Raw genomic sequence first — 26,170 nt, 5'->3', positions numbered from 1 at the left:
AGGAGATGATATTAGAACTTTATTAGGACAAACTAGGCACAGTTGTTTAAAAACTCTTGTTCAGGAGAGCACACATCTTTTCCTGATTCAGAAATACATGTACATAAATCACTTACAAACTAAAATGTTTTCCTCCTGGTTCATGTGCAGGCAATTGTACCAAACAATGCATTGCATCGGACTCAAGGAGTGACAATCACTTTCAACAGCAGATATCGGAGGGAATAGATCAGTCCTCTCTTAAATGACTCCAAGCCCATACACACACAATTCAACCATTTATAAGCAGCTGCACATGTTCAAAAGGGCAAGGTAAATGAAAGGGAGTAGGTTGGACTAGGACTAGTTTATCCTCCAAAAATGGAAAGATAAACTTAATCTCGTTTCAGTTCTGCAATGACCAAATGGATGGAGGTCAAGGTTGGGTTTGGGGACTAGGAACCATTCTAAGTTCTGCTTGAACAGCCTTGCTTTGGGATCCTCGTTTATCTCATTACCAGTGTTGCCATCTGATGAGAGCTCAGGGTGACCTGCATAGTGAAAAGAATCAGTGCATTTGTCAATTTCTTAATGAATAGTTGCCTTTCATAAGAACTGGCAGACTCAGCAGAGCGGCCAAGGACTGATTGATTCATAGAGGCTGGATAGTACTCTCACTCTAGAATGAGGTTGAGGTTCATTGGCCGGGCAGGGTTGAGGAAGCTTGCACAACCACTGCCTGTGCTGTAACTTTTCTGAGGATGAACAGAGGACCTCACTCTCCAGGGCTGTCAGTCTAGCATCCTTTCGATAGAACTAAATGTAGTTAAAACATTTGTTAAAGAGAAAAAAAAAATCATGTCTTTTCACACCATAGTCTCTCCTTTTTACCAGTGACATATTAGCATCCATGGGAAAATCTATTTATTTTGGTTAAGTGGACATTTCTCTTGAAACTAGTCTAATAAGTATCTTGGGAAAATTCCTTAGGCCCCTTCAGCAGGTAATCTGGGTAGTATCCCAGGAATGCCAGGGTCTATCTGCTGGCCTGACTGTGGGATGAAGGTATTTCCATAGTTGGACACTAAGGCACTTTATTTTTTGGAGGAAAACAGAAAATTCTTAACTACCAGTCTGATCTTGAAGGGGCTACATACATAATGTTAAAAATTCAAGTAGAATTCATTGCACATTTACGTGGTATAGGTAAGGCAAAGTGGTATAATGTGTCTGGGCCCAGGCAGAGAAAAGGGAAAAGAGAGAGAAAAACATAAAGCATTTCATTCAAAGGCCTAGTGCAGTGGTTCCCAAACTTGTTCCGCCAGTTGTGCAGGGAAAGCCCCCTGGGGGCCAGGCCACTTTGTTTGCCTGCCGCATCTGCAGGCTCGGCTGATCGCAGCTCCCATGGCCACAGTTCACTGCTCCAGGCCAATGGGAGCCGCTGGAAGTGGCGGCCAGTACGTCACTCAGCCCACGCCGCTTCCAGCAGCTCCCATTGGGCTGGAGCAGCGAACCACGGCCACTGGGAGACGCGATCGGCCAAACCTGCAGACGCGGCATGTAAACAAACAGGCCCGGCCCCCAAAGGGACTTTCCCTGCACAAGCGGTGGAACAAGGTTGGGAACCACTGGCTTAATGTTTTATTTCTGTTTTTCTCAGGAGAAAAAAGTTGTAACTTGATGTGCTTCCAAAGTGGATGTAGCTCCATGTTAAAGTAATTCCAAAGCAACAATGAGGTGGCCAGTGTATGGCTTGGTGAGTTCAATATTGCAGCTAATGGCCAGCCTCATTTTTAAGGGGGAGATGCAATCTCTGGAGATTACAGCTCCTGCTAGCCAACGTTCCATCTCTATCTGAGTGACTAGGAATGGCAGGTCCTGTGGTCCCTGTAGGTGGCGCCTCTCCATTAAAAATGAGGTTGGGTACCATCTGCTGTATTTTCTGCAAATTAAGTGCTGTGTTCAGGCTCCTGGCAAGTTGCCAGTCTGCCCTCTATTGGGAAAGTTTACCCCTCCCTGTTCTAAGGCTTGAGAAGTGTTGTCTGGAGTAGGGCAGTGCCATTCACTAAAAAGGAGCAGAGGGTCAGAGAGCAGAATGGCAGGAGTTCACTGTCCACACTGCAGAAGTTTTGCTTAGCATTGAGGCTTTCCCTCCCTCCTTGCCCCACCTGGTAACAGGTCACACGGACAGGTCATCTGACCTAGTCTTACTGCTGGCACGGCTGGTCTTGCTGAGCCTGCGTTTCTCATTGAAATAACCATTGGAGACCTGGTGGGGGGCAGAGTCATTGGGTGCCTCAGGACTCTGTGCATAGCTGATCTGGATAAATTGGCCTTCTCCAGCTGCATTCTCTTGACTCTCAGTGGCAAAGTTGTCTGTGTTCTGCTGAGTGGCCATTTTATTGCTGAAAGGGCTGATGAATTTCCCATTGGGATTGACCAAACACTGATTAAAATCTGGAGGGGGAGTGCAACTTTGAGCCTTCCCCTCTTGCGGTGCAGGCTCCAGTTTGCCAGCAGCCATGGTGGGGCTGGGTTTGTAAGATTTAGCACACTTCTGCTTGGCTTTTTTCCACCCCAGGTGGTACAGCTCGGCCAGACTCAACAAGAGTGACAACATTGCCACGGACAGCATGAAGATGATGAAGACGTTCTTCTCTGTGGGCCGCGAGACATAGCAGTTCACTGGGTGAGGGCAAGGGTCCCGGTGACAGGTGTACAGAGTCTGCAGGAAGATCCCGTAGAGGATGTATTGTCCAACGATGAAGACCACTTCCATAGTGATGCGGATCAAAATGCTGTAGACATAGGTGTTCAGCAAGCTACCCTGGAGTATTATTTTCCCACTTGATTCCTCCCCACTGGAAATCTCTGCCTTCTCTGCCACAGGGTACTCCTGTTGGTGGTAAGTGTCGCCACTGCTTCTAATCTCCTTTGCCCTCATTTCTGCCTCCTTCATTTTTCTCTTCTCCTCTATGCGCACCGTGTGCATCGCATGCCCCATGTACACCAGGGATGGGGTGGAGACAAAGATGACCTGAAGGACCCAGTACCTGATGTGGGAGATGGGAAAAGCCTTATCATAGCAAACGTTCTCACAGCCAGGCTGCCGGGTGTCACACATGAAGTCAGACTGCTCATCTCCCCACGAGGACTCTGCCGCTGTGCCCAACACCAGCATCCGGAAGATGAAAAGCACGGTCAGCCAGACTTTTCCCACCACGGTGGAATGCTTGTGGACCTCTTCAAGGAACTCTCCCAGGAAGGTCCAGTTATCCATCTCTGCTCAGTGGAGCCACAGCCTCTGTGGAAAAAGGATGGCAAGAGAGAGATTCTGAGACAGGTGAGGGGAACTCATATCCTTAAATCAGAAAATGCTGTATTTGAAAGGCACTGAGAGGCAGTCAGGAATCTTCTGTGAATGTGTGTACTGAAATACCCTTCTGAAAGAAACCCCCTCCCACACCTCGACTTCAGTGCATTATAGCTGTTTGAGTTCAGCATCTGGCTTTGAGCCTCATGCTAAAGAGAGGACACCAAATTAGATGGTTCATTGATCTGTTCTGGTTGTGGTCGCTTTTATAAAGTATAAATTAGTATATAGACTACAGAGTGTTAACTTGGCTGCTAAACTATTTGAAATGTACCAGACTTTATTCTTGATTCAGGAAATATTTACTCTGTGGTCTGAGCTTAAATTTATCCTCTATGGAACCTGCATCTAAGGTGGTTCTCCTTCTGCTCTATGGATAGCAGAACTATTCTCTTGGGACTCCCCAAATGTACAAATACTTTGAGAGGTGAGATCTGAATCCAAAGCTAGGACTGAGCAGTATCCTTGCACTTCCTCTTGCTTATGCTGGCCCTCTGCGGTAGCCTATTTAAAATGGATGTATCAGTGGCACAGACATGCTAGATGTTTGAAATGCATGCAGCATCTTCTTATTCTGCTGGGTTTCATTTCAGAATTGAGTGCCACCATTCAAATAAATGTGTAGGAACCCCTTCCCCCCCCAAGCTCTATGATTTCATTTTGTTGTTGCCATGTGTAGTTAATTCCAACAATTTCAGTCATAAATCATAAACATTTTCTGGGCCAGCAATGATCTAAGATCCTCTTCCAGCCTTGTAATCCAAATTCTGATCGTTGATGCTTGCTTCAGAAAAACCCTTTGTCTGATACAGGAATGCTGTATCTTAGCATCAGGCCTTAGCATCAGGCCTTGCTATTTTTAAGTCAAAATTCACCATTCAAGTGAAAAGAAACCTTCCTCTGAGATGTACCATAGGACTAAAATTATCTATAAAGACCATTAGTTAGTTATAAAGGTCAGATGAGAGGCATGGGAAGATGATCTTGTACTGAAAGCTCAGGGTTAGGAATTGAGAGATCTTGTTTCTGTTCTATCCCAGACTCTGCTAGACGCCCTCTGGTCAAGTCACTTAATCTCTCTGTGCCTCAAATCTCCATCTGTAATATGGAAATAATGGGCTTAATTCAGCCTTACTATAATTCTGGAGTAAGAGAGATACAAGAGAGATGAATTTGGTCCAATTATACTTACCATACCTACCTTTCAGACTCTATTAAATTATGAAAATTTACTGCAGCAATATGGTTGAGATTTTCCATGCATAAAAGTTGACATATACAAGGATATGATTAGTATAGGAACAATAAGGTAGCCCCTTGCTAAATAGTGTGGGGAGTAAAATGTAGCACTGCACATGGTGCTTTATACTACAGTGTATATGTACAGTGTCATCCAGTTACAGCTCATCATGGGCTTAATCCTCAAAACTGGCTTTGGCTGCTCTGTGATGCTGCGGCTGCCCTTAAGGGACAGCCAAGAATTCCCCCTGACAGAGGAGAGTTGCTAGGTGGCTGTTCACTTTCCCCACTCCATGTAGGGAATGTTTCAGGATGGGGATGGGGCATGCCACAGCTGGGACTGGGCAAAGTGAGTGGATGGGGCTCTGGCTGATCCTGGATGGCACACCTGCTTCCATACTAGACCACTTCAGTTGCCATAACATAGAGCCACCCTGAGGCTGCTCTAAATTATAGTAGAGGCTGTTTCAACCCCCAGCCATCTCAGAACTTGGGGAGCAGTAAAATGGCTTAGTCACCTATTCACTCCCCACAGCTGCACTGGATGTAAATTTGGTGCCACTGAGGATCTGTTCCAATGTCTGAATTTTCTGACTTTAGTTCATATACAGTTTCAGTGTTGTGGGAAAACGCTATAAGCAGACAAGGGATTAAATATAGGCTGATATGTTGGTGATATGAGTTATTTATAAATAGTTACTATGAAATGATGCATTATGTTTCTTGGATGTTGCTTGGTAACTCCATAATGGGAACGATGTGGTATCTACCCTGTTATCTCCTGATAAGTCTGTAAATAGTCTATGTTACCAGTGAATCCAGTGTGCCATAGCATAGTTGTATGTCTGAAATGTTTTTTCCACAGGGCACAGAGATTTAGCTGTACACTTTTCTCTCATCTTATGCGTGTGCATGTCCACTACTTGCATGTGTTCCTTCAGGATTCTGCCTTTGCTAGGGAGCCTCCCATAATTTGAAGTAGATGGGTGACTGATACTGCCGATACGATTATGTCCTATCAACACTGGTTAATGCTAGTTGTCTTCTCTCTGTATAGCCTGTTTGCTAAGGCAAAAATTTCCAGTGCCCACTTTTGCAGTAAAAAGTTTTAAATCCAAATAGTTGCCACACTGGTCTTCTGTGAACTGGAATCATAAACTTAGCTCAATTTCTCATCAGTTCTAATGGTTTTGATCTCACACTGGCATTTTGTACAATGTTCTGATGTTTGCAAAGTACTAAAACTTGTTGCTCAAGTTATAGGACTCTGCAGTTCTAGACATGAATTAAATATAAAAATCTAAATTAATGCAAGATTAAGGTAAAAAAATAAAACGTATGAAAAGTCCAGAAATAATGGAAAGGGTTCTTGGGTAACATTAATTTACCCACATTACACATTCATAATATTTCCCATGACTAATTGGACTGTTTAAATACATACCTAACTTTATATACTATGGGTTGAGTCTATAGTATGGGTTGAGTCTTCACTAGGAAGAAAGATGTGTTCTTAACTCAAGTAGCTAACATGAGGTAAAATTCTACTGAAGACTACTCCTGGGGGAATTCTGTGCCCTGCAGGGAAGGGGTGCAGAATTCATACTTTCCACAGATTTCTTGGCTTCCCCGCAGAAAAATGGGGGAGCAAAGAAATCTGTGGGGAACACACGCCCCTTCCATGGCAGCCTGGGCACATCTGCTGGGAGCAGCTGGCAGCAGAGAGATCACCGCTGTGGGGGAGGAGGGAGGCTGGGCGTGTCTCCGTGGAGAGACATTAATGGGAGGGGGTGCCAGTGAGTGAGAGAGAGATACTCACTCTGTCCCTCTTGTCCCTGTTGCTGCATCCTGGGCTTGGAGGTGTAGTGTGAAGCAGGCTCTGTCCCTGAGGCAGAGCAGAAATGTAACAACTAAAGAGGCAGGCTGTTGATGTTCCCATTGTTAGTTAATTGTTCCCACTCTTAGCCCTCGTCTACACTACAAGTTTAGGTCAGATTTAGCAGCATTAGATCGGTTTAGCCCTGCACCCGTCCACACTACAAAGCCATTTTTTCTGACTTTAAGGGCTTTTAAAACTAGATTCTGTACTCCTCTCTGACAAGTGGATTCGCACTGAAATCGACCTGGCTGGGTCCAATTTGGGGTAGTGTGGATGCAATTCAATGGTATTGGCCTCTGGGAACTATCCCAGAGTGCTCCATTGTGACTGCTCTGGACAGCACTCTCAACTCAGATGCACTGGCCAGGTAGACAGACCCGCAAACTTTTGAATTTCATTTCCTGTTTGGCCAGAGTGGCAAGCTCATCAGCACAGATGACCATGCAGAGCTCTTCAGCACAGGTGACCATGCAGTCCCAGAATCACAAAAGAGCTCCAGCATGAACCGAACGGGAGGTACTGGATCAGATCACTGTATGGGGAGATGAATCCGTGCTATCAGAATTCAGTACGAAAAGATGAAATGCCAAAATATTTGAAAAAATCTCCAAGGGCATGAAGGACAGAGGCTATAACAGGGACCATGCAGTGCCGCGTGAAACTTAAGGAGCTCAGGCAAGCCTACCAAAGAACTAGAGAGGCAAACGGCCGCTCTGGGTCAGAGCCCCAGACATGCCACTTCTATGATGAGCTGCATGCCATTCTAGGTGGTGCCCCTATTACTACCCCAGCCCTGTGTGTGGACTCCGTCAAAAGACTCTCACGCAACAGGGATGCGGATTTTGGGGACGAGGAAGATGAGGAGGAGGAGGAGGTTGAAGCACAGCTAGCAAGTAGAAAAGCCATTTTCCCTAACAGCCAGGAACTATTTTTTCACCCTAGATTTAGTACCGTCCCAACCCACCGAAGGCAGGCTCCCGGACCTAGAAGGCGAAGAAGGGACCTCTGGTGAGTGTACCTTTGTAAATATAATACACGGTTTAAAAGAAAGCGTGTTCAATGATTAATTTGCCCTGAAGATTTGGGATGCATTTGCGGCCAGTACAGCTACTGGAAAAGTCTCTTAACGTGTATGGGGATGGAGCAGAAATCCTCCAGAGATATCTCAATGAAGATCTCCTGGATGTACTCCCAAAGCATTTGCAAAAGATTTCTGGGGAGGGCAGCCTTATTCCGTCCTCCATGGTAGGACATGTTACCATGTCAGGCCAGCAGCACATAGTCTGGAATCATTGCATAACAAGGCATGGCAGCGTATGGTCCTGGTGTTTGCTGGCATTCAAGCAACATCCGTTCTTTACCTCTCTATGTTATCCTCAAGAGAGTGATATCATTCATGGTAACCTGGTTGAAATAGGGGAATTTTATTAAGGGGACATTCAGAGGTGGCGGTTCCTGCTGGGCTGTTTGCCTGTGGCTGAACAGAAATCATTCCTGCTGTTAGCTATGCGGTTGGGGGAGGGGTGAAGCGATCATCCCAGAAAATTGTGTGTGGGGGTGGGCTGGGGTGGGGTGGTTAGTTGGGTTTGTGCTGCACGTTAACCCAAAAACCGCAGGCCTTCCTTTTAAATGGCCAACCCATTTTAAAGGGCCAACCCAATGGGTGCTTGATATGTGAAATGAGGGCGCTGCTGTTTGAAACCATTCCCACATGGCAGGAAGGTTAAAGAAGCCAAAAGAATGTGGCTTACCATGTCTGCCTGCAAGCAAATTCTGTTGCCCGCCGGCCCTGCATGTATGATCTCTCACACCATACCGGCAGGCCCTGGATATAAGAGGTAAAATGCAACCTTGTAAAGAAAGCACACATGCTATGTAATATTAACAGCTTGGTTCACCGTGAAAGAGTCTACCCATTGTTCTCTAAAATGTCTCTTTTAAAATACTAATCTCCCTTTTTTTCCTCCCGCAGCTGCAAATGTTTCATCACTCCACATATCATCTCTGTCCCAGAGGCTATCAAAGATTAGAAGCTGAAAAAAACGTACTTGCTGAAAGAGCCCTGCACAATGCGAGGAGGGAGACAATGTCAGAGTCCAGGAAAGCACAAAATGAACATGAGTAGAGAAGGGATGAGCGAGAGGAGAGATGGCGTCAGCGTGATCAGAGGAGGCAGGATGCAATGCTGAGGCTACTGGAAGATCAAACTGATATGCTCTGGCGTATGGTTGAGGTGCAGAAAAGGCAGCAGGAGCACAGACTGCCGCTGCAGCCCCTGTGTAACCAACAACCCTCCTCCTCAAATTCCATAGCCGCCTCACCCAGACACCCAAGATCGCGGTGGGGGGGGCCTCTGGGCACCCAACCCCTCGACCTCAGAGGACTATCCAAGCAACAGAAAGCTGGCATTCAATAAGTTTTGAAGTGCAGTGTGGCCTTGTCCTTCCGTCCTCCCCTCCTCCACCACCCAACCCGGTGCTTCCCTCCTCCCCCACCTCTCTTGGGCTACCTTGGCAGTTATCCCCCCATTTGTGTGACGAATTAATAAAGAATGCATGAATTTGAAACAACAATGACTTTATTTCCTCTGCGAGCGGTGATCAAAGGTGGGAGGGGAGGGCAGTTGGCTTACAGGGAAGTAGTGAGAACCAAGGGGGTGGGTTTTCATCAAGGAGAAACAAACAGAACTTTCACACCGTAGCCTGGCCAGTCATTAAACTGGTTTTCAAAGCTTCTCTAATGCGCAGCACACCCTGCTGTGCTCTTCTAACTGCTCTGGTGTCTAGCTGCATGTAATCAGCGGCCAGGTGATTTGCCTCAACCTCCCACCCCACCATAAACGTCTCCCCCTTACTCTCACAGTTATTGTGGAGCACACAGCAAGCAGTAATAACAATGGGAATATTGGTTTCGCTGAGGTCTAACCGAGTCAGTAAACTGCAGCAGCGCGCTTTTAAACATCCAAATGCAGATTCTACCACCATACTGCGCTTGCTTAGCCTATAGTTGAACAGCTCTTGACTACTCTCCAGGGTGCCTGTGTATGGCTTCATGAGCCATGGCATTAAGAGGTAGGCTGGGTCCCCAAGGATAACTATAGGCATTTCAACATCCCCAGCAGTTATTTTCTGGTCTGGAAAGTAAGTCTCTTGCTGCAGCCGTTCCCATAGACCAGAGTTCCTAAAGATGCGAGCGTCATGTACCTTTCCCAGCCATCCCACGTTGATGTTGGTGAAACGTCCCTTGTGATCCATCAGTGCTTGCAGCACCATCAAAAAGTACCCCTTTCGGTTTATGTACTGGCTCCCTTGGTGGTCTGATCCCAAGGAAGGGATATGCATTCCATTTATTGCCCCACCACAGTTAGGGAATCCCATTGCATCAAAGCCATCCACTATGACCTGCACATTTCTCAGAGTCACTACCCTTGATAGCCGCAGGTCAGTGATCGCATTGGCTGTTTGGATCACAGCAGCCCCCACAGTAGATTTGCCCACTCCAAATTGATTCCCGACTGATAAGTAGCTGTCTGGCGGTGCAAGCTTCCAGAGGGCTATCGCCACTCACTGCGAGGGCTGCTCTCATCTTGATATTCTGGCGCTTCAGGGCAGGGGAAAGCAAGTCACAGAGTTCCATGAAAGTGCCTTTACACATGCAAAAGTTTCGCACCCATTGGGAATCGTCCTAGACCTACAACACTATGCGGTCCCACCAGTCTATGCTTGTTTCCCAGGGCCAGAATCGGCATTCCATGGCATGAGCCTGCCCCATTGCCACCAGGATGGCCAAATTGCTGTGGCTTGTACTTTGAGAGAAGTCTGTGTCCATGTCCTCATCACTCTCCTCACCACGCTGCCATTGCCTATTTGCTTGCTTTTGCAGGTTCTGGTTCTGCATATTCTGCTGAATAACGCGCGTGGTCTTTAGAGCAGTCACAACTGCTGCAGAGATCTGAGCAGGCTCCATGCTTGCCGTGGTATGGTGGGAGCAGGAGAGCAGAGTGGCAGCGGAAGCAGCGGCTGGCTGGTGATGCTGACAGCAATATGGTGCCCACACGGAAAAAGGCACGAAATGATTGTTGGCCATTGCTTTCACAGAGGGAAGATCAAGGGGTAGGCTGGCAGCAGACGGTGCAGTACAACTGCTAGCTGTCATCATCTCCTGGCTGCTCATGAGGCTGCTGGCTGGGAGAGCAGCCTGAGGCAGAATGGCCCCCTCAAGGATTGAACTCACAACCCTGGGTTTAGCAGGCCAATGCTCAAGGGTGAGCTATTCCTTTGCCAATATTCCAGGTAGGACTGAATCTCCATTAGACAAAACTTAAAGAAGAGAATGACCTAAGTCACTCCCATTTATGTCCAGGCGCCTCTGACAGACCTCACCGAGATCTGCCAGGAGCACCCACGTCTGCCCAGGCGCCCCGACCAACCTCACTAAGGCCGGCCAAGAGTACCCAGGAGACGACTAGGACAGCTACCAGTCGTACTGCATCATCTCCTGCAACAAGGCAGCTGCTGCTGTGTAGCAATGCAGTCCCACGTCTGCCAGCACCCAGGAGATGTACAGTGATGGTGAGCTGAGCGGGCTCCATGCTTGCCGTGGTATGGCGTCTGCACAGTTAACCCAGGAAAAAAGGCACGAAACGATAGTCTGCCGTTGCTTTCACGGAGGGAGGGAGAGAGTGGGGGCCTGACGACATGTACCCAGAACCACCCGCGACAATGTTTTTTGCTCCATCAGGCATTGGGATCTCAACCCAGAATTCCAATGAATGGCAGAGACTGTGGGAACTGTGGGATAGCTACCCACAGTGCAACCCTCTGGAAGTCGACGCAAGCCTCGGTACTGTGGACGCACTCCGCCGACTTAATGGTCTTAATGGTCTTAATGGTCTTAAGTGGGGACAAACACAATTGACTGTATAAAATTGCTTTCTAAAAAATCGACTTCTGTGAATTCAACCTAATTTTGTAGTGTAGACATACCCTCAGTCAATTAAGGCTCCTTTACCTTGCCAGAGTAGTGTAAAGGAGGCTTCTTGTGTATGACAGTAACGGAATACTGTCTATACTAGGAAGGTCTATGGGATTGGCTACACTTACATTTTGTAGCGCTCTAACTTGCTGGCTCAAGGGTGTGAAAAATCTCCCCCCTGAGAGCAGCAAGTCAGAGCACTTTAAAGCACTAGTGTAGAGAGGCTCCAGGAGGTGGATTACCAGGAGCGCTGGGAGAGCTCTCGCACTTCAAAGCGCTGCCACAGGAGTGCTCCCACAGCAGCGATTTGAAGTTTTCAGTGTAGCCATGCCCTTAGTGCTTTCTCCCTTTTTTCCTGTGCCAGAGAGGCACAATGGGGTTAGATTACAGCTCAGGATCTATTTTATTTATCCATGAAAAAAAAAAAGCTGGACAATGATTAGCAAAATTGTCTGACTTTCTTGTGTGAAAGTCTGAACAATTTAAACATTCTACTTTACAGAACATCAAACACCAAAATAAAAGTAGTGTAATTTAAATGAAAATCCAGGATTATAACTGGAACGCAGGGTCTTGGTTACCAAGTATTTGTAACTTAACTTTCATGTGTTTAGAAAATGCTGAACAGTTATTGTGTTTGTTTTTCTGTATGGTAGTTTAAATAAATTACCAAAGTAAGTGAAACTGGTGTGATTATATTGCATTATTTTGACAAACAAAATATGCAGAATTTTGCATTTTTTGGTGCAGAATTTCCCCAGAAGTAGAAGACACATCAGTCTGGAGTTTTCATAGGAATGAGCTGATTGAGGCAAACTCTAGGCTCCTTCATAGTCTTTAACTCCACCTGCTAACTCATGAAAATGCCATACTGCCTTGTGTTCACTAGGATTTTACCTCATGGTAGTTAACTCAAGTTAAAAACATTCCTTTTATTTGTAGTGAAAACAAGGCCTGTGTGCAATGTGATGAGTTAATAATATTATGAGTACCTTATCTTTTCCACATTTGTGTCTTTAAATTTCAGATCCTTAAAATTAATATGAGTTTCTGTAGTTAATTTTTTGTGCATTTTTAATAGTCTTAGCAGTAAAGTGAAAGTTGTAACTGCTGTTCTGCTGTCTGTGATGTCCCAGAAATAGAACTGTATTAAGCTCTGCTAAAATCTTAGCAGATGCCTGTTGAGCATACTATGAAGAGTTTATTTTCAATCACTGACAATTTTATTTGCTTGTTAATTCATCCACCCTGCAACTTAGATTTTTCCTCACTGAGGACCAGTCCCATTATAAGACTGGAGGTTTTTGTTTAGCTGGTTTTTAGGTATTAGTGAGCTAGTAAGCCATTCATAAAGCTTCAGCCAGGGTTTTCAAACATTTTGAAGTCATGACTTTGTTACAGAGAAAAGTTTCAGGACCCCACCCCATCGTCCCATAAAGTGAAGAAAGCTTGTCACAGTCCCCTGAAATCTGTTTCTGACCTCCCCAGGCTTGGTTGTTCCTAGGGGTTTTCCCTTCAGTAAAACTCCATCCTTGCCTTCTGCTTCTGAGAAGGAAAGAAAGAGAGAGAGAGAGAGAGTGAGTGTGTGTGGTGTGTGTCTAAACCCTTTTATACTCCTAAACTGGAGCTAATTGGAGACCCCCGTGATCTAATCCCAGTGTGACTCAGCAAACATACCTATGCGTATCTTTGTAGGGTCCCATCACCTGATATCCAGATGACTCAACAAAAGAGCTCTGCATATGCATACAGAGTCTTAGAATCTGCTGCCCTGTTATAGTCCCTTAGGCTGCTAACTTTATACTGGATCAGCAAATGAGCTGTGTGAACTCATGAGATCTTGGCAACAGTGTAAGTTCAGCAGAGAAAGTGTATGTGACAAAGACCAGCTGTGTACAAAATGATGGCCATCCCAGTTTTAATCGTCACCTGGAACAATATTAATGTTAGGAGAGACCAAATATCAAAGAGCCGGACGACACATGGAATCCAACCAACTTTATGCCTTGCGACAGAAGAATTCTCAGATAAAAATGCTTCAGCAAAAACAGCACGTTAGAACATCAAGCTGGCCTGAGTACAAAGCATCCATATCGGCTGTCATTTGTGTTTCCTTCTTCTGGAGGAGGTAAGTGTTCAAGTTCCTGGTTTCCCTTTATTGATAGCACATGGTCTGAATGACAGACAGGCATTATTTTAGCCAATATGCACCAATACTTCTTGCTCCGGATGATACACTGACCTTGACAGATGGTGATGACCTCAGGGAAAGGTTAAGAAATTCACACTGATGAGGTAGGTGGGAGTGGCTGTTACAGCCACATGAGTTTCTGCACTTTGCAATTTCCTTCTTCCCCTAAGACTTCACTCCCCTTCTGCTCTGGAGTTGCCAAAAATCCACCAGCTCCCCTCTTTGGAGGACTGGCTGGAATATCAGCAGCAGTGATATAAATAGCTGAGCTCAACACTTTGCACTAACTTTTCCCACAAAAAGGTGACAGGAGGACGCTGGCCCTGCAAGATGTTTCTAAAATTAGCAGAGAGACTGATTATAACAATGCATCAGCTCCATCTGGGCTCACTTCTCCCCTTTACATGGCACTGGACCCTGATTTGGACACAGTGACCATGGACATTCAAAGAAACTCTCAAGCAAATATTCATTTGTCTGCCAAAGGTCTGTTAACTAGAGACAGAAAGAAAGAAAAGAAAATAGTGGCTTGATCTCTCATGTGTCTGACATCTGGTTTAAGTGAGGCCGGGGTGGGGTGGGGAAGTGGGAGATGTCAGGGAACTGGCAGATCATCCACCTGGTAAGAATTGGCAGAGTAGAGCGCCTCCTGCTCCCAACATGCACCCTACACTGGGGAGAAAGGCATATTTGGTGGAGGAGCCAGCTCTGCTGGCTTTACCCCAGTGAAGAGAACCATTACCTCAAAGGGGGGATTTTCAGTTGTCCAGTTACAGACAGACTCTCTGGCTCCTTTGCGCTGCCTGAGCAGGACAAAGGGAACTGCATGTGATGTGAGAATCTGGCCCTTCATGTCCTGTAGAAGTGCTAATCACTTGCCAGCCATTCACACACAGAGAGTGCTTTTATCTGTCCAGATCCCATCACAGACTGACAGAGCTCAGATAATAACACGTTTCCATAATACCTCTCATCTGTGTATCTCAAAGAACTATGTAATTAAGCCTCATAATACCCTGTGAAGACCATAGGTGCCATTATCTTCATTATGGAGATGGGGGCATTGAGGTGGAGAGAGACTAAAGCCCAGAAGTGCCTAACTCCCATTGAAATGATAGGAGTCAGACACCTAAATACTTTTGAGGATCTGGGCCAAAGTGGCTTGTTCAAGTCCGCACATTGAATCAGAGGTAGACCTGGTGACAGAGCCCTGACTCCCAAACCTATGTACTATGTGTCCCCCAGGGATCTGTACTGGGCCCAGTCCTATTTAACATATTCATAAATGATATGGAAAAAGGGGTAACCAATGAGGTGGCAAAATTGCAGACGATACAAAACTACTCAAGATAGTCAAGTCCCAGGCAGACTGTGAAGAGCTACAGAAGGATCTCACAAAACTGGGTGACTGGGCAACAAAATGGCAGATGAAATTTAATGTTGATAAATGCAAAGTAATGCACATTGGAAAACAACAATCCCAACTATACATATAAAATGATGGGGTCTAAATTAGCTCTTTCCAAGATCTCTTCTTGAGTGGTGTCATTGTTGATAGTTCTCTGAAATCATTCACTCGTGCAGCAGCAGTCAAAAAAGCAAACAGAAATGTTGCAAATCATCAAGAAAGGGATAGATAATAAGACAGAAAATATCATATTGCCTCTGTATAAATCCATGGTACGCCCACACCTTGAATACTGCGTGCAGATGTGGTTGCCCCATCTCAAAAAATATATATTGGAATTGGAAAAGGTTCAGAAAAGGGAACAAAAATGATTAGGGGTATAGAACGGCTTCCATATGAGGAGAGATTAATAAGACTGGGACTTTTCAGCTTGGAAAAGAGAAGACTAAGGGGGGTTATGATAGAGGTCTATAAAATCATGAGTGGTACAGAAAAGTAAATAAGGAAGTGTTATATACTCCTTCTCATAATACAAGAACAAGGGGCCACCAAATGAAATGAATAGGTAGCAGGTTTAAAACAAACACAAGAAAGTATTTTTTCATGCAATGCACTGTCAGCCTCTGGAATGCCTTGCCAGAGGGTGTTGTGAAGGCCAGTACTATAACAGGGTTCAAAAGGAAGCTAGATAGATTCATGGATGGTAGGTCCATCAATGGCTATTAGCCAGGATGGGCAGGAATGGTGTCCCTAGCCTCTGTTTGCCAGAAACTGGGATTGGGTGACAGGGTATGGATCACTTGATGATAACCTGTTTGTTCATTCCCTTTGGGGCACCTGCCATTGGCGATTGTCAGAGGACAGGATACTGGGCTTGATGGACCTTGGGTCTGACCCAGTATGGCTGTTCTTATGTTCTTACTAATCTACAGACTGCACAGAGAGCTCTGCTTTAACAGATTCCATGACAAACTGGAGATCAGGGACAAACTGGGACCTGGTGGTCTCTTGACACTAGAAAGAGTTTCTTCGAGGGAAACTAACAGGGACTATCCCTTGCCATGCCTGCATCCTCAACACATACACTGACTGAGCCAGTAAGGAGCTCATCTCAAGAGAATGTCACTTGTGGCATATTTTACAGGCCCCATAGCCAATTAGAGTGCCAGAAAGGTAGAAGAGATCCTTTCTTTCAGGAATGTATACAGCCTGCATCCACTGGATGTTGCTTTTCTTCAGTGCCAGGCTCTGGAATGGAGGGCTTCTCCCATCTGTGTAACAATTCATCTCCCCAAGAGGCCGTAGCTAGGTCAACAGGAGAATTTTCCTGTCAACCTAGAGCTGTCTACACTGGAGGTTAGGATGGTTTAACTGCGTCGTTCAGGGGTGTGGATTTTTCACATTCCTGAGCAACATAGTTATACTGACCTAATTTCCTAGTGTAGACCAGCTGTTTTTTGGGGAGGACAGATATATGTTAAAATAGGAGTGGTAATGCAGGAGAGTGAGAAATGCACCTGTCAAAGGTGTGCCCCTTAAAATTCAGGATGTGTCTGACAGTTGGAGCATAAAGTGGTACTAAAATCTAACACAGCACTGTGTGATCCCTCTTTACTGACATTTGCTGTTTCATATGCAGTCAGGTAATGTCTTCCAGATCTCGTGTGTGTGTGGGTGAGAGAGAGAGAGATCAGTCTGGTCTTCCTTACCAAGGCATGCAATGAAACAGACTGGTTTCCAGCCTTTGTGCCAATGGTCAGATCTGTGCATAGATCTGGATCAGCCTGGATCCCAATCACTCTTGCTTAATAGAGAGGACTTGCATGTTCACTCAGGTTCTTCTCCAGTCCCTTTGGCCAGGCTTGTGTATAGGTCAGATGTCCCTCCACTCCCCAGTCCCTCTTCTCAGTTCACTGAGATGTTTGTGAGGATCACACTGATATCTGGACCCTCAGCTCTTCCTTTTCTTCCACACTCCAAATGTGGAAAATCTCAGAATTCACAAAAAAGGGGAGTGAGAAGATAAGGGATTTGAATTAGTTCTCACCTCCTGAACACACACACACACGCACACACATGGCCCTCACTGAACACCTTCAGGTGGATACATCTGGGATATGTCATACACACAAGGCAGCCTGGTGCAGAACATTTTAATCTGAAGAGTTGGTGGAAGTTTTAAACTTTTCCAGTTGCTGAATGGCTCTGAGTGTTATTGTTTGGTCTGTTGAACCTGATGCTTTCTGTTCTTGATCAATGTAGAATCATGCATTACCATAGCCAAATATTTGGGGGCAAACTCAGCCTTGGTGTAGTCAAGCTGAATTCAGTGGAGTAACATCAAGAATGAATTTGGCCCATATTTTAAAACCTTGATTTAAAAGAAAATTAAATTACAGTATTAATAAGGCCTGCTATTGGCAGGTGCTTAGCACCTTCAAAGTCCCTTGGGATCCTGTCAACATGTGCAGGAGTGGACCTTTAATGGGCAAAAGGAATGCAGTAGATGCAATAAAACTGAACTTTAGTTAGCTAAGTAAAGCATGTGATACAGCATTGTGCAAGCTTTTACTTGAAAACTCAGTTCATTTTAGAGCGGCTATATGGACTGAAAACTAGCTGAAGGACAATAAACAAAGGGGAACGATAACTGATTGCAGGAGAGGTGGAGGTGTCTAATGCAAATCCTTTTTCTTCTTCCTCTACAAAATATCTGAAATTCTCACCTCCATCTCAGTCCTTAGTGCTAAAATCCTGGCCCATGTTATCTCTCAACATAAGTGACATACAGCAAATTTTGGACAGCTATTTGCACTCAGAACTAAGTCTGATACAATTTGTGGGTAGTTTATTTTGTACTCTCACACACACACACATACACCCTCTTCCCCCCCCCCCCCCCCGTGTTAAAGGCTCCTTAATATGGTTGCCAAGTCAACTGCTCAACAATTAGGAAATGCCAGTATTACAGATACTTGTGAATCCTTCATTCAGCGCTCTTGTGTATATGCATTATAATACAGTCTGTAATTACATGATCACATATTATGATTCCACAGGATCCCTGCTTCCTTCATTACTCAGGATGGATGGTGCTCACTGAATGAGCAGCTATTCGATATTTAGTTTTATCCTCCTTGTTCAGTGTAAGGTCATATGCCTTATTTTACTGCACATTTTATCCAAACCCTGCTCTGAAGCCAGAATTATTATTTCCTTGTGGGCTTTTCTATGGTGCTCATCACTATAGTTTTGAGTGCTTCACAAACACTAATTTATCTTCACAACATCTCTGTGAGGTGAAGGGGTAGTATTATCCCCAATTTACATATAGGGAATGGAGCTACAGAGACATTAATGCCAAAAGGCCCCTTAATTTTGAGCACACAATTTGAGACACCTAGGATCTACTTTTTCAGAGTACCTATTACTACACGGCACTTCATAGTTAATGAGGCCAATGCAATCAGATTGCTAGTCTATTTGCAATCAGATTGCATTGGCCTCATTAGCTCTACAAAAGTGATTTTCCCTCCCTTGGTATTCACCCCTTGTTGTCAACTGTTGAGAATGGGCCACTTCCACTTTAATTGAATTGGCTCTTTAGCACTGACCCCCCACTTGGTAAGGCAACTCCCATCTTTTCATGTGCTGTGTATTTGTACCTGCCTACTGTATTTTCCACTCCATGCATCTGATGAAGTGGGTTTTAGCCCATGGAAGCTTATGCCCAAATAAATGTGTTAGTCTCTAAGATGCCACAAGGACTCCTCGTTGTTTTTGTTGATACAGACTAACACGGCTACCACTCTGAAACCTAAGGCATGTCAGTAATAGCACAGGCATTGCTGGCTTACAAAGAGGGACAGAAGCACTGGTGTAGCAAAGCTCTCTCTAGTTCCTCCATTAGAAGAGGTTGACCCCTTATTCCTTTACAGATACAACAGGCAGTTTTGTTATATCTATATACCCATTACTTATTGTATAGCTATAAGTATTTCTTTGTTTCAGGAAAATTCTGAAGTGTGGAGTGCTGTTCACAAGGATCTCTCTGTTTTCTGTCAATTCACCAGAAAATTGATTTCTTTCCCTCTTTATACATTCTGATCCCAAAGACTGAAGTTTGCCTGGTGTCTCCTGAGGGCCGTTTCTAATTTTAAGACTTTGTCCTCGTGCCTCACACAACAACACCCGAGGCGTGCCACATATGCTCTGAAATGCTCTGTGCCGACCATGCCGGACTGCTGAATTACTGATTCCAGCTAGTCTATTTTCAATACACTGAGATAAGTCAGAAAATGAGGCCAAATCAGAGCAGAATGTGTGAAGTCTGTGTGAAGGCCAAAAAGGAAAAAGGGTTGGGGTAGGAAGTCTTGCATTTTCTGCTAAACTACAAATTCCTTCTAGCAAAGCTCTGGAATTCCAGATCCCAAAATATTAGGAGAAACTATAATGTAGGGAGGAAAAAAATAGCTGTTGCTTATAGTTGCAAAAATGTTTAGCATAGTTCCCAAGTGAACAGAGCTTTATCGAGTCGGACCAGTATTTTGAACTCTGAACCCTCAGGAATTCTCTCAAACTAGCAGAATCAAAAGATGGGAAAAGAAGTGTTTGCTCTCTCCTCTGGGGTGAGTTTCAGAAAAAAAAGAACTACACATTTGCTTGGCTTATACTGAAAATGTACCAACAGTGTCAGGGATTTTAGAATAACTGTTTAACCTATGCCCAGACACAGTGCGCGCACACACACACACACACAAATACATATACAAAGCTCTTTATTCACAGATTTAGGACAGCATAGGCAGCAGCAATACAAACCTCCCACACATGCTACCCAACCAATGTACTTCACCCCTAACCTGTAGAAACCCCATTGCTCAGTGGCCAATTCAGTCTAAGGGCGTCTCATCTGAGTTTTGCCAACAGGCTGTTGATTTAGTCCTTTACAAAGTGGTTATATATACTCTATCAACTGGACTGCGACAACTACCCAGTTTAGCTAGGCCATTGAACTGCCCTCAGAATGTCACAAAATCCTCTAGAGACTTTGCTATTGCTGTATTGATTTAATGTGGAAGGTGCTCAGCTACTATAGCTAGCTAACTAGGTAGAGTGAGATTATATAGGGTCACTACAAACGTTTGACTGGTTTGGACCGAGAAATTAAGAGATGAAAGGCTCTGTCTCCCATGACAAGCCCTGGCACTAGCTCTCCCACAGTGGGAAGGATAAAGGCAACAATTTACAGCTGGTTATGTATTGAACTCTGTTTCTATAATACCACAAATATTCAATATTAAAAGGTAAACACAATACAAGCATTAAAAAACAAGAAGTAGTCAGGGAAAAATAGGTTCAAGAAAAATTCTCATTAATGGAAAGTGCTGAGTGTTTGTCTCTGTAGGGCTTTATAGTTATCAGTTTTTAACTGGGTTTGCTGGGATTAGGATGTGTACCAAGAGGAAGTTCAAAGAACAAAGGGCTCACAACCCTGAGACTCAGTTACTGCACATCGCACACAATACATGTGATAAGGAGATTTTAAAGAGGTGGCACTGTACATTTCCATTGCTCTCCCTAGGAATGTCATGCAGCATTCTCAGTCTTTATGTAACGGCAGAGCTGGGATGTGACATCCTCAAGGAAATGAAACTGGAACATTTTTTAAACCTCTCAGCATGCATTCGAAGAAACCTGCTCCCAATCTACTATGTGAAGCATTTATACATTGGACCCTTGCAATAGCAAGAAGTTCCCCACACCCTCCTCCTTTAGGACAGCTTCACTAAAAGCTGAGGTTAACTTTAACCAGTGCTGCAGTCTGCACACTGTAATGAGGCTATTTGGGGCTTTCATTCCACCTCATTGAGAGTTATCCAAGCTCACTACCGGCAGGTTCCTCTATAACTTCTGTAGTTGCTTGTAATGAAAGGATTTACATTTTTAGAATGGCCATAATTGTTCTTAGTACTAGTCTGGATGTTATAGAAATAAATGGAAAAAAGAATGCGTGTGTCCAAGTTCTTATTCTTTTTATGGCTACCCTTATCTTCACCCCCACCACCATTTCCCCTGGAGTCTAGCAACGTGACTTCCCTTTGATACCTCTGCAGCTCTATTCTTTTTTCTAAATGACATTTTACCTACCTGATGTTCGATATCTCCTCTCTGGTCTCCTCCTTCTTCCTGGGGCTCCTTCTTCTTCTTCTTTTATATTCTTCTTTTCAATTGTTTGTTCTATACACCTTTAATCTTTCTCTCTCTTCTCCCCTTCTTCTCCACCCACTTCCTCTGTCTGTCTGTCTCTCAGTTGATTCCCCCCCCCCACTTTCTGCCTTTCACCCTCTTTCTCTCCACCTACTCCCTTTCTCAGTCTCTCTCTCTCCCCACACTGTCCCTCTCTGTCTCCTCCCCACTGTCCCCCCCACACTTTTTCTCTGTTCTTTGCACTTTCTCTTTCAAATCCAATCATCCATCTTTTTTGCTTCTTTAAAAAATATCAATTTCATGTGTTTTCTGCCATTCTTGGGCTTTCTCTCTCACCCTGGGCTGTTCCTCACTGCAGACACGCTGAACTGACTGCTGGCTTCACACTGTCCCTTCCAATTGCCAATACACATAGTTCATGCACCTCCTCTCTTAGATAACAAGCCCTGGTTTCAAACCTTCCTTTAAATTAAAAGAGACGGAGCTGCCCCCTCAGTTATCCCAATCACAGCCAAGGAAGTTCCTATGGGACCAAAACTAAAGAGAATGTTGGGTAGTGTTTTCGGACTCCTTTATTAAAACCCAACCAATCAAGCTGAGTTCCTGTGGTGCGGGGTGGGGGGGTCCTCTTATTTAGCCAAGAATGTCTTGCACACAAGAAAAACAACATAAACATTCTAAATATAAATACATGCACAGCTCCAAAAGTTAAAATAAACTCCAAATACAGCATGCGTCATTTGGAGCACAGGAACATAGGAAAAGTCATACCAGCTCAGATCAGAGGTGGGGCACTCCAGAATCCCATCTTTGACCATGACCATGTCCAGATGTGCCAGAGGATGGGGCAAGAAACCCCTTTATGGACAATATGGAATGACCTACCTCAGGGGACATGTCTTCCTAACGCCTTCACATAGAGGTTGCCTTATGTCCTAAAGCATGAGGGTTTATATGACTTCTAAAAATGGTTTCATCCTAGCTAATGTTGGCTGTGCTCATTACCCATACTCATGTCTAATCCCATTGTTCATTTCTATTTAACGGTTGACCTCAGTGATAAAAACAAATGCTGAGATTCCAGCAAATCTGAGCTATGGCTGCTGGCAGAAAACAAAGCTGATGAACGTGTGATGTGGGCTTTGGCAAAAGAAAACTATATTCTGCACAATGGTTTCACCATACGCTTTCTCTGGTAGCCTTCCTTCCCTCCAGTAACCCCACATGTAGTCAGAAGTAGTTCTGTCCCATCCACATTATACATTCGCAGTGATCCTTACCTGCTTACATCAATTAAACCAGATCAAGTCATTTGAGAAGTGAAGGTTGTTCTTGTGAACTGAGTGGAGGGCCAAGAACCAGGAACTCCTAAACTCTAATCAGAGTTCTGCCACTGATTTGCTATGTGGCACTGAGCCATAAAGTTAACTCTTGGTACTATATGTGTACTTTATAGAAAAATCGTGTGTAATAGAAAATGATAACTTTTCTATAGGTTTTGTTGAACCTTCATAGATTATTAAATAGACAATTATATACCTGCTATGGAATTCTATTGTATAGACAAAAACAAACAAACAAAAATATGTGGAAAGAAGAACAATATTAAATTCTTTAGGTTATTTAGAGTAATTTCTATAGAGCCTTATTCAATTTCCAGAACCCTATTATCTCTTTTAATTTTGATAGGATTTGTCCATAAAGGCATATCTATAAAAAGATGATAATACAGACCTAACTGACCAGGGTGGTTTTAGGATTGATTTGTTAATACTTGTTTGCTAGAGGGGTGCATAGTGTTGTTATTGCTGTGTATGCTATAGCTGTAATGAAACTGAAACTGCCTTTGGTGGTACTTTGCTGTACAGACGGAATGATTTGATCTGCTTTTCCTGGCTTAGTTCTTTATTTTTTTCACCCTAAGACTGAGCCAGGAGGATGTACTCTTCATTGGGTTGATCTGTAAACCCAGATAAGATCTGGTTCAGCTGAATGAATATAGGGGGTTTCTGTGAGGCTATATATATATTTGTGTTTGTGTGTATCATGTATGGTGTGGGGCTAATCCTGTCATATTATGCAGTCACAGAGGCCCCTGCCCACAACAGACCTGGGTTGTTCTGCTGCATGGATTGGAAGCAGGATTTAAGGAACCTGTGCACCAGGCATGCCCTGCTGTACCTTCTAGAAAGAGCTCATTTTTTTCTGAGGACACCTTGTGTGGTGTTGCACAGCAGGGAGTTGGATGAGAGCAGGCGAGTAGAAGGGAGAGGTGAGAGAGGTCAGTGTACTGCTGCTAGATGGCTCCATTGGCCAGACACTGTCTCCCACCACCCACATGGCTACAGGGCACAGGTCTCCTCCAGCTTGAGGCTAAGGGAACAGCTGTTCTGCCACACCACAGCCTGAGAAGAAGGGTTCATAGAATCATAGAATATCAGGGTTGGAAGGGACCTCAGGGGGTCATCTAGTCCAACCCCCTGCTCAAAGCAGGACCAATCCCCAACTAAATCATCCCAGCCAGGGCTTTGTCAAGCCTGCCTTAAAAACCTCTAAGGATGGAGATTCCACCACCTTCCTAGGTAACCCATTCCAGTGCTTCACCACCCTCCTAGTGAAATAGTGTTTCTTAATGTCCAACCTAGACTTCCCTCACTGCAACTTGGTCCTCCTCCCCTTCCAAGAGGCTCCCGTGCAAAGCTCAGATGCTTTGACTGGAGAGTGAATTTGGGAGTGAAGCCTCCCCAGGACAAGTGGCAATAAGAAGTGTAGTCCACAAGATTACCTTGTGTATCCTGCAGACTGCTCTGCATTGCCCTATCAGAGCTATCTAATCTCACCCAGAAAGAAGCTGGAGCAAGATTTTGAGCAGAGTCTCAGCTCAAGGACTTTTTTAGCATTGGTCCCATCTGTCGTTAATGAGAGTATTTATCCTGCGCCATAGACTTCTACTAAACCAATAAAAAGGCTGGTTCCATTTGAAAATGTGTGTGAGTACACAGTGCAGGCAAGACTCATGCATTTGAAGGGGGCATGCCACAGAAAGGTAATGCTCTATGAAGCTCATGCTCTGTTGGGAAGGCTGTTTCAGGCAGGGGCATGTGATGTCTTAAGAGCCTGGTGGTTTTGCGAAGCTGGTTCAGGGGAGGCTAAGTTGTTCTCTGAGGCTCTTGGTTTCAGGGAAGGGAGGGGGCCTGTTACACCAGAGGAATGTATCTTCTCTTGCTAGCTTTTCTACACAAGGGGATTTTAGAAAAACAAATTGCACCTGGACTACTACCAATGGTAGCACCTGTAGGAACCCTTCTGTAGCCATGGCTCACATGGCCTCACCACTCAAGTAAACCTGCTCCTCAGTGTGCTAAAAAACACAGAAATCCACTGGACCCTTGCTATACTAGGACAGTGCTCCTAGCAATGTGAGCCAGGTGGCATTTTTTTTCTGAAGTTCCCTGAAGTAGATGCGACAAAGGGAGACCTTCCTTGCTGTGGACCCTTTGGGAGCAGTACAGTTGAGGAGGAATCTTCAGTCCCAAAATATAATTCCCGGGGTGGACTGTCCCTCTGAGCACTGCATCAGTGTGTGATGATAAAACCGTAAGAGCCAGATGAGCCATTTTTTTGTAGTCACATTTATTCTTTTAGTATAAAATCTTAAATGTTTTGAATTTAGTAAGATGTTTTTCACCCAAATTTCTCCTGCCCCAAAGTATTAATCCAAGATAGACAAAACAAAAAAAGGTGAGGCACAAGAATGTCGGATTCATTTGCATTCAGAAACAAAGTTTTAAAGAGTAAAAATCAGGGCAGATTTCCATCTCTGTAAGTCAGAAGCGAACATCTTTCCTGAAGTAAATGGTTAGTTGCAAGTCTTGTGTTAGCTGTAACAAAGCATTGCATTGCTTCGTCTTCTGCTGCCGGTACTACTGACTACCTTTCACCTCCTTAGCATCTTACAGCATCTCAAAGCATTTTGGAAACATGAATTTAATTAAGTCTCACAGCAGTCCTGTAAAGGTGAGAATTGTCTGCATTTTACAAATGGGGAAATTAAGTCATGGAGGGGCTAAGTAATTTGCCCAGGGCTTCAGCAAGTCATTTGCAGAGCCAAAAGCTGAACCCAGGAGTTCTGACTGCCTATCCGTGGCTCTAGCCACCAGACACTGTTCCCCGTCTTATAAATATACACACTCTGGTTAAATCAATAACCATCTCACACAAGTATGTTATTTCAATATAATAAGAAGAAAACCATAAACTGTTACCTCTTTCTGTTGATTCTGGACAGGTGGATGGAACAACACACTATGCAGGGGGGTGAAGGTTACTATTAGCTTTGGCATAAACTCTAGGGCAGGCTGGAACCCATCTCTTTGCTAGTGTCCAGTGCTCAGTAGGGCTCCTTGTCTGAGGGAGGACCCTTTAAATGGGGCAAATAAACCCCAGATGGCTCCTGGAACACAGCCTCTTGTAGTCTGACACTAGCTGACTGGCTGGAGATTCCCTAAAACTTGAAGGAAATAAGCTGAGGGTTCCCAGCTCCTGTGCTCTGCCTGACATGCACTGGCAGCTGTCTGCCTATTGCTCTTTTAAAGAGTTGTCCTGGATCGAAATATAAATGTGATCTTACGCAGGCTGTATTTTAAGCAGCAACTTGGCCCAAGTTCAGCTCTTCCTCTGGCTCCCAGCTACTCTATTTTTAATGAAGGATTTGGGGTTATCAGAAAGGAAGTCAAATTGTTTTAGGAAAACAATAGCAAAGCAACTCAAAGTTTATTAGCTTCCTCCCCCGGGGCCTGGAACCAACTTGTCAAACTACTGAAAAGATGGCAGGGCTATTTATTTAAAGGGCTAATGACAAGCCTCACAATTTCATTCCTGTTTGTCTTTGTGAAAACAAAGGAAAGTAAAAAAATG

At 44.5% G+C, this 26,170-nt stretch overlaps 1 protein-coding gene across 2 annotated transcripts; it reads right to left on the bottom strand.

The window, feature by feature from the left end:
• GJA5 (gap junction protein alpha 5) lies at positions 1-25,860 on the bottom strand. 2 transcript variants are annotated; one of them, XM_038414106.2, is made up of 2 exons: positions 25,519-25,860; positions 1-3,283 (listed from the first exon to the last, which is right to left on the bottom strand). In XM_038414106.2, the coding sequence occupies exon 2, from the start codon at positions 3,257-3,259 to the stop codon at positions 2,159-2,161; it is 1,101 nt and encodes a 366-aa protein (XP_038270034.1). In that variant the 5' UTR covers positions 3,260-3,283; positions 25,519-25,860; the 3' UTR covers positions 1-2,158. The 2 variants fall into 2 exon arrangements, with proteins under 2 accessions (XP_038270034.1, XP_038270044.1); XM_038414116.2 differs by lacking the exon at positions 25,519-25,860 and adding an exon at positions 21,194-21,405.
• Between the last annotated feature and the right edge of the window lie 310 nt (positions 25,861-26,170).

Source organism: Dermochelys coriacea, chromosome 1 (assembly GCF_009764565.3).
Source record: "Dermochelys coriacea isolate rDerCor1 chromosome 1, rDerCor1.pri.v4, whole genome shotgun sequence".
Taxonomy (NCBI): Eukaryota; Metazoa; Chordata; order Testudines; family Dermochelyidae; genus Dermochelys; species Dermochelys coriacea.
The sequence above is the reverse complement of the archived record's forward strand: the minus strand, read 5'-3'. Positions and strand labels throughout refer to the sequence as shown.

Bases quoted from the DNA above. Each gene is read 5' to 3' on its own strand.
- GJA5 (XM_038414106.2), bottom strand. From the start codon at position 3,259: ATGGATAACTGGACCTTCCTGGGAGAGTTCCTTGAAGAGGTCCACAAG.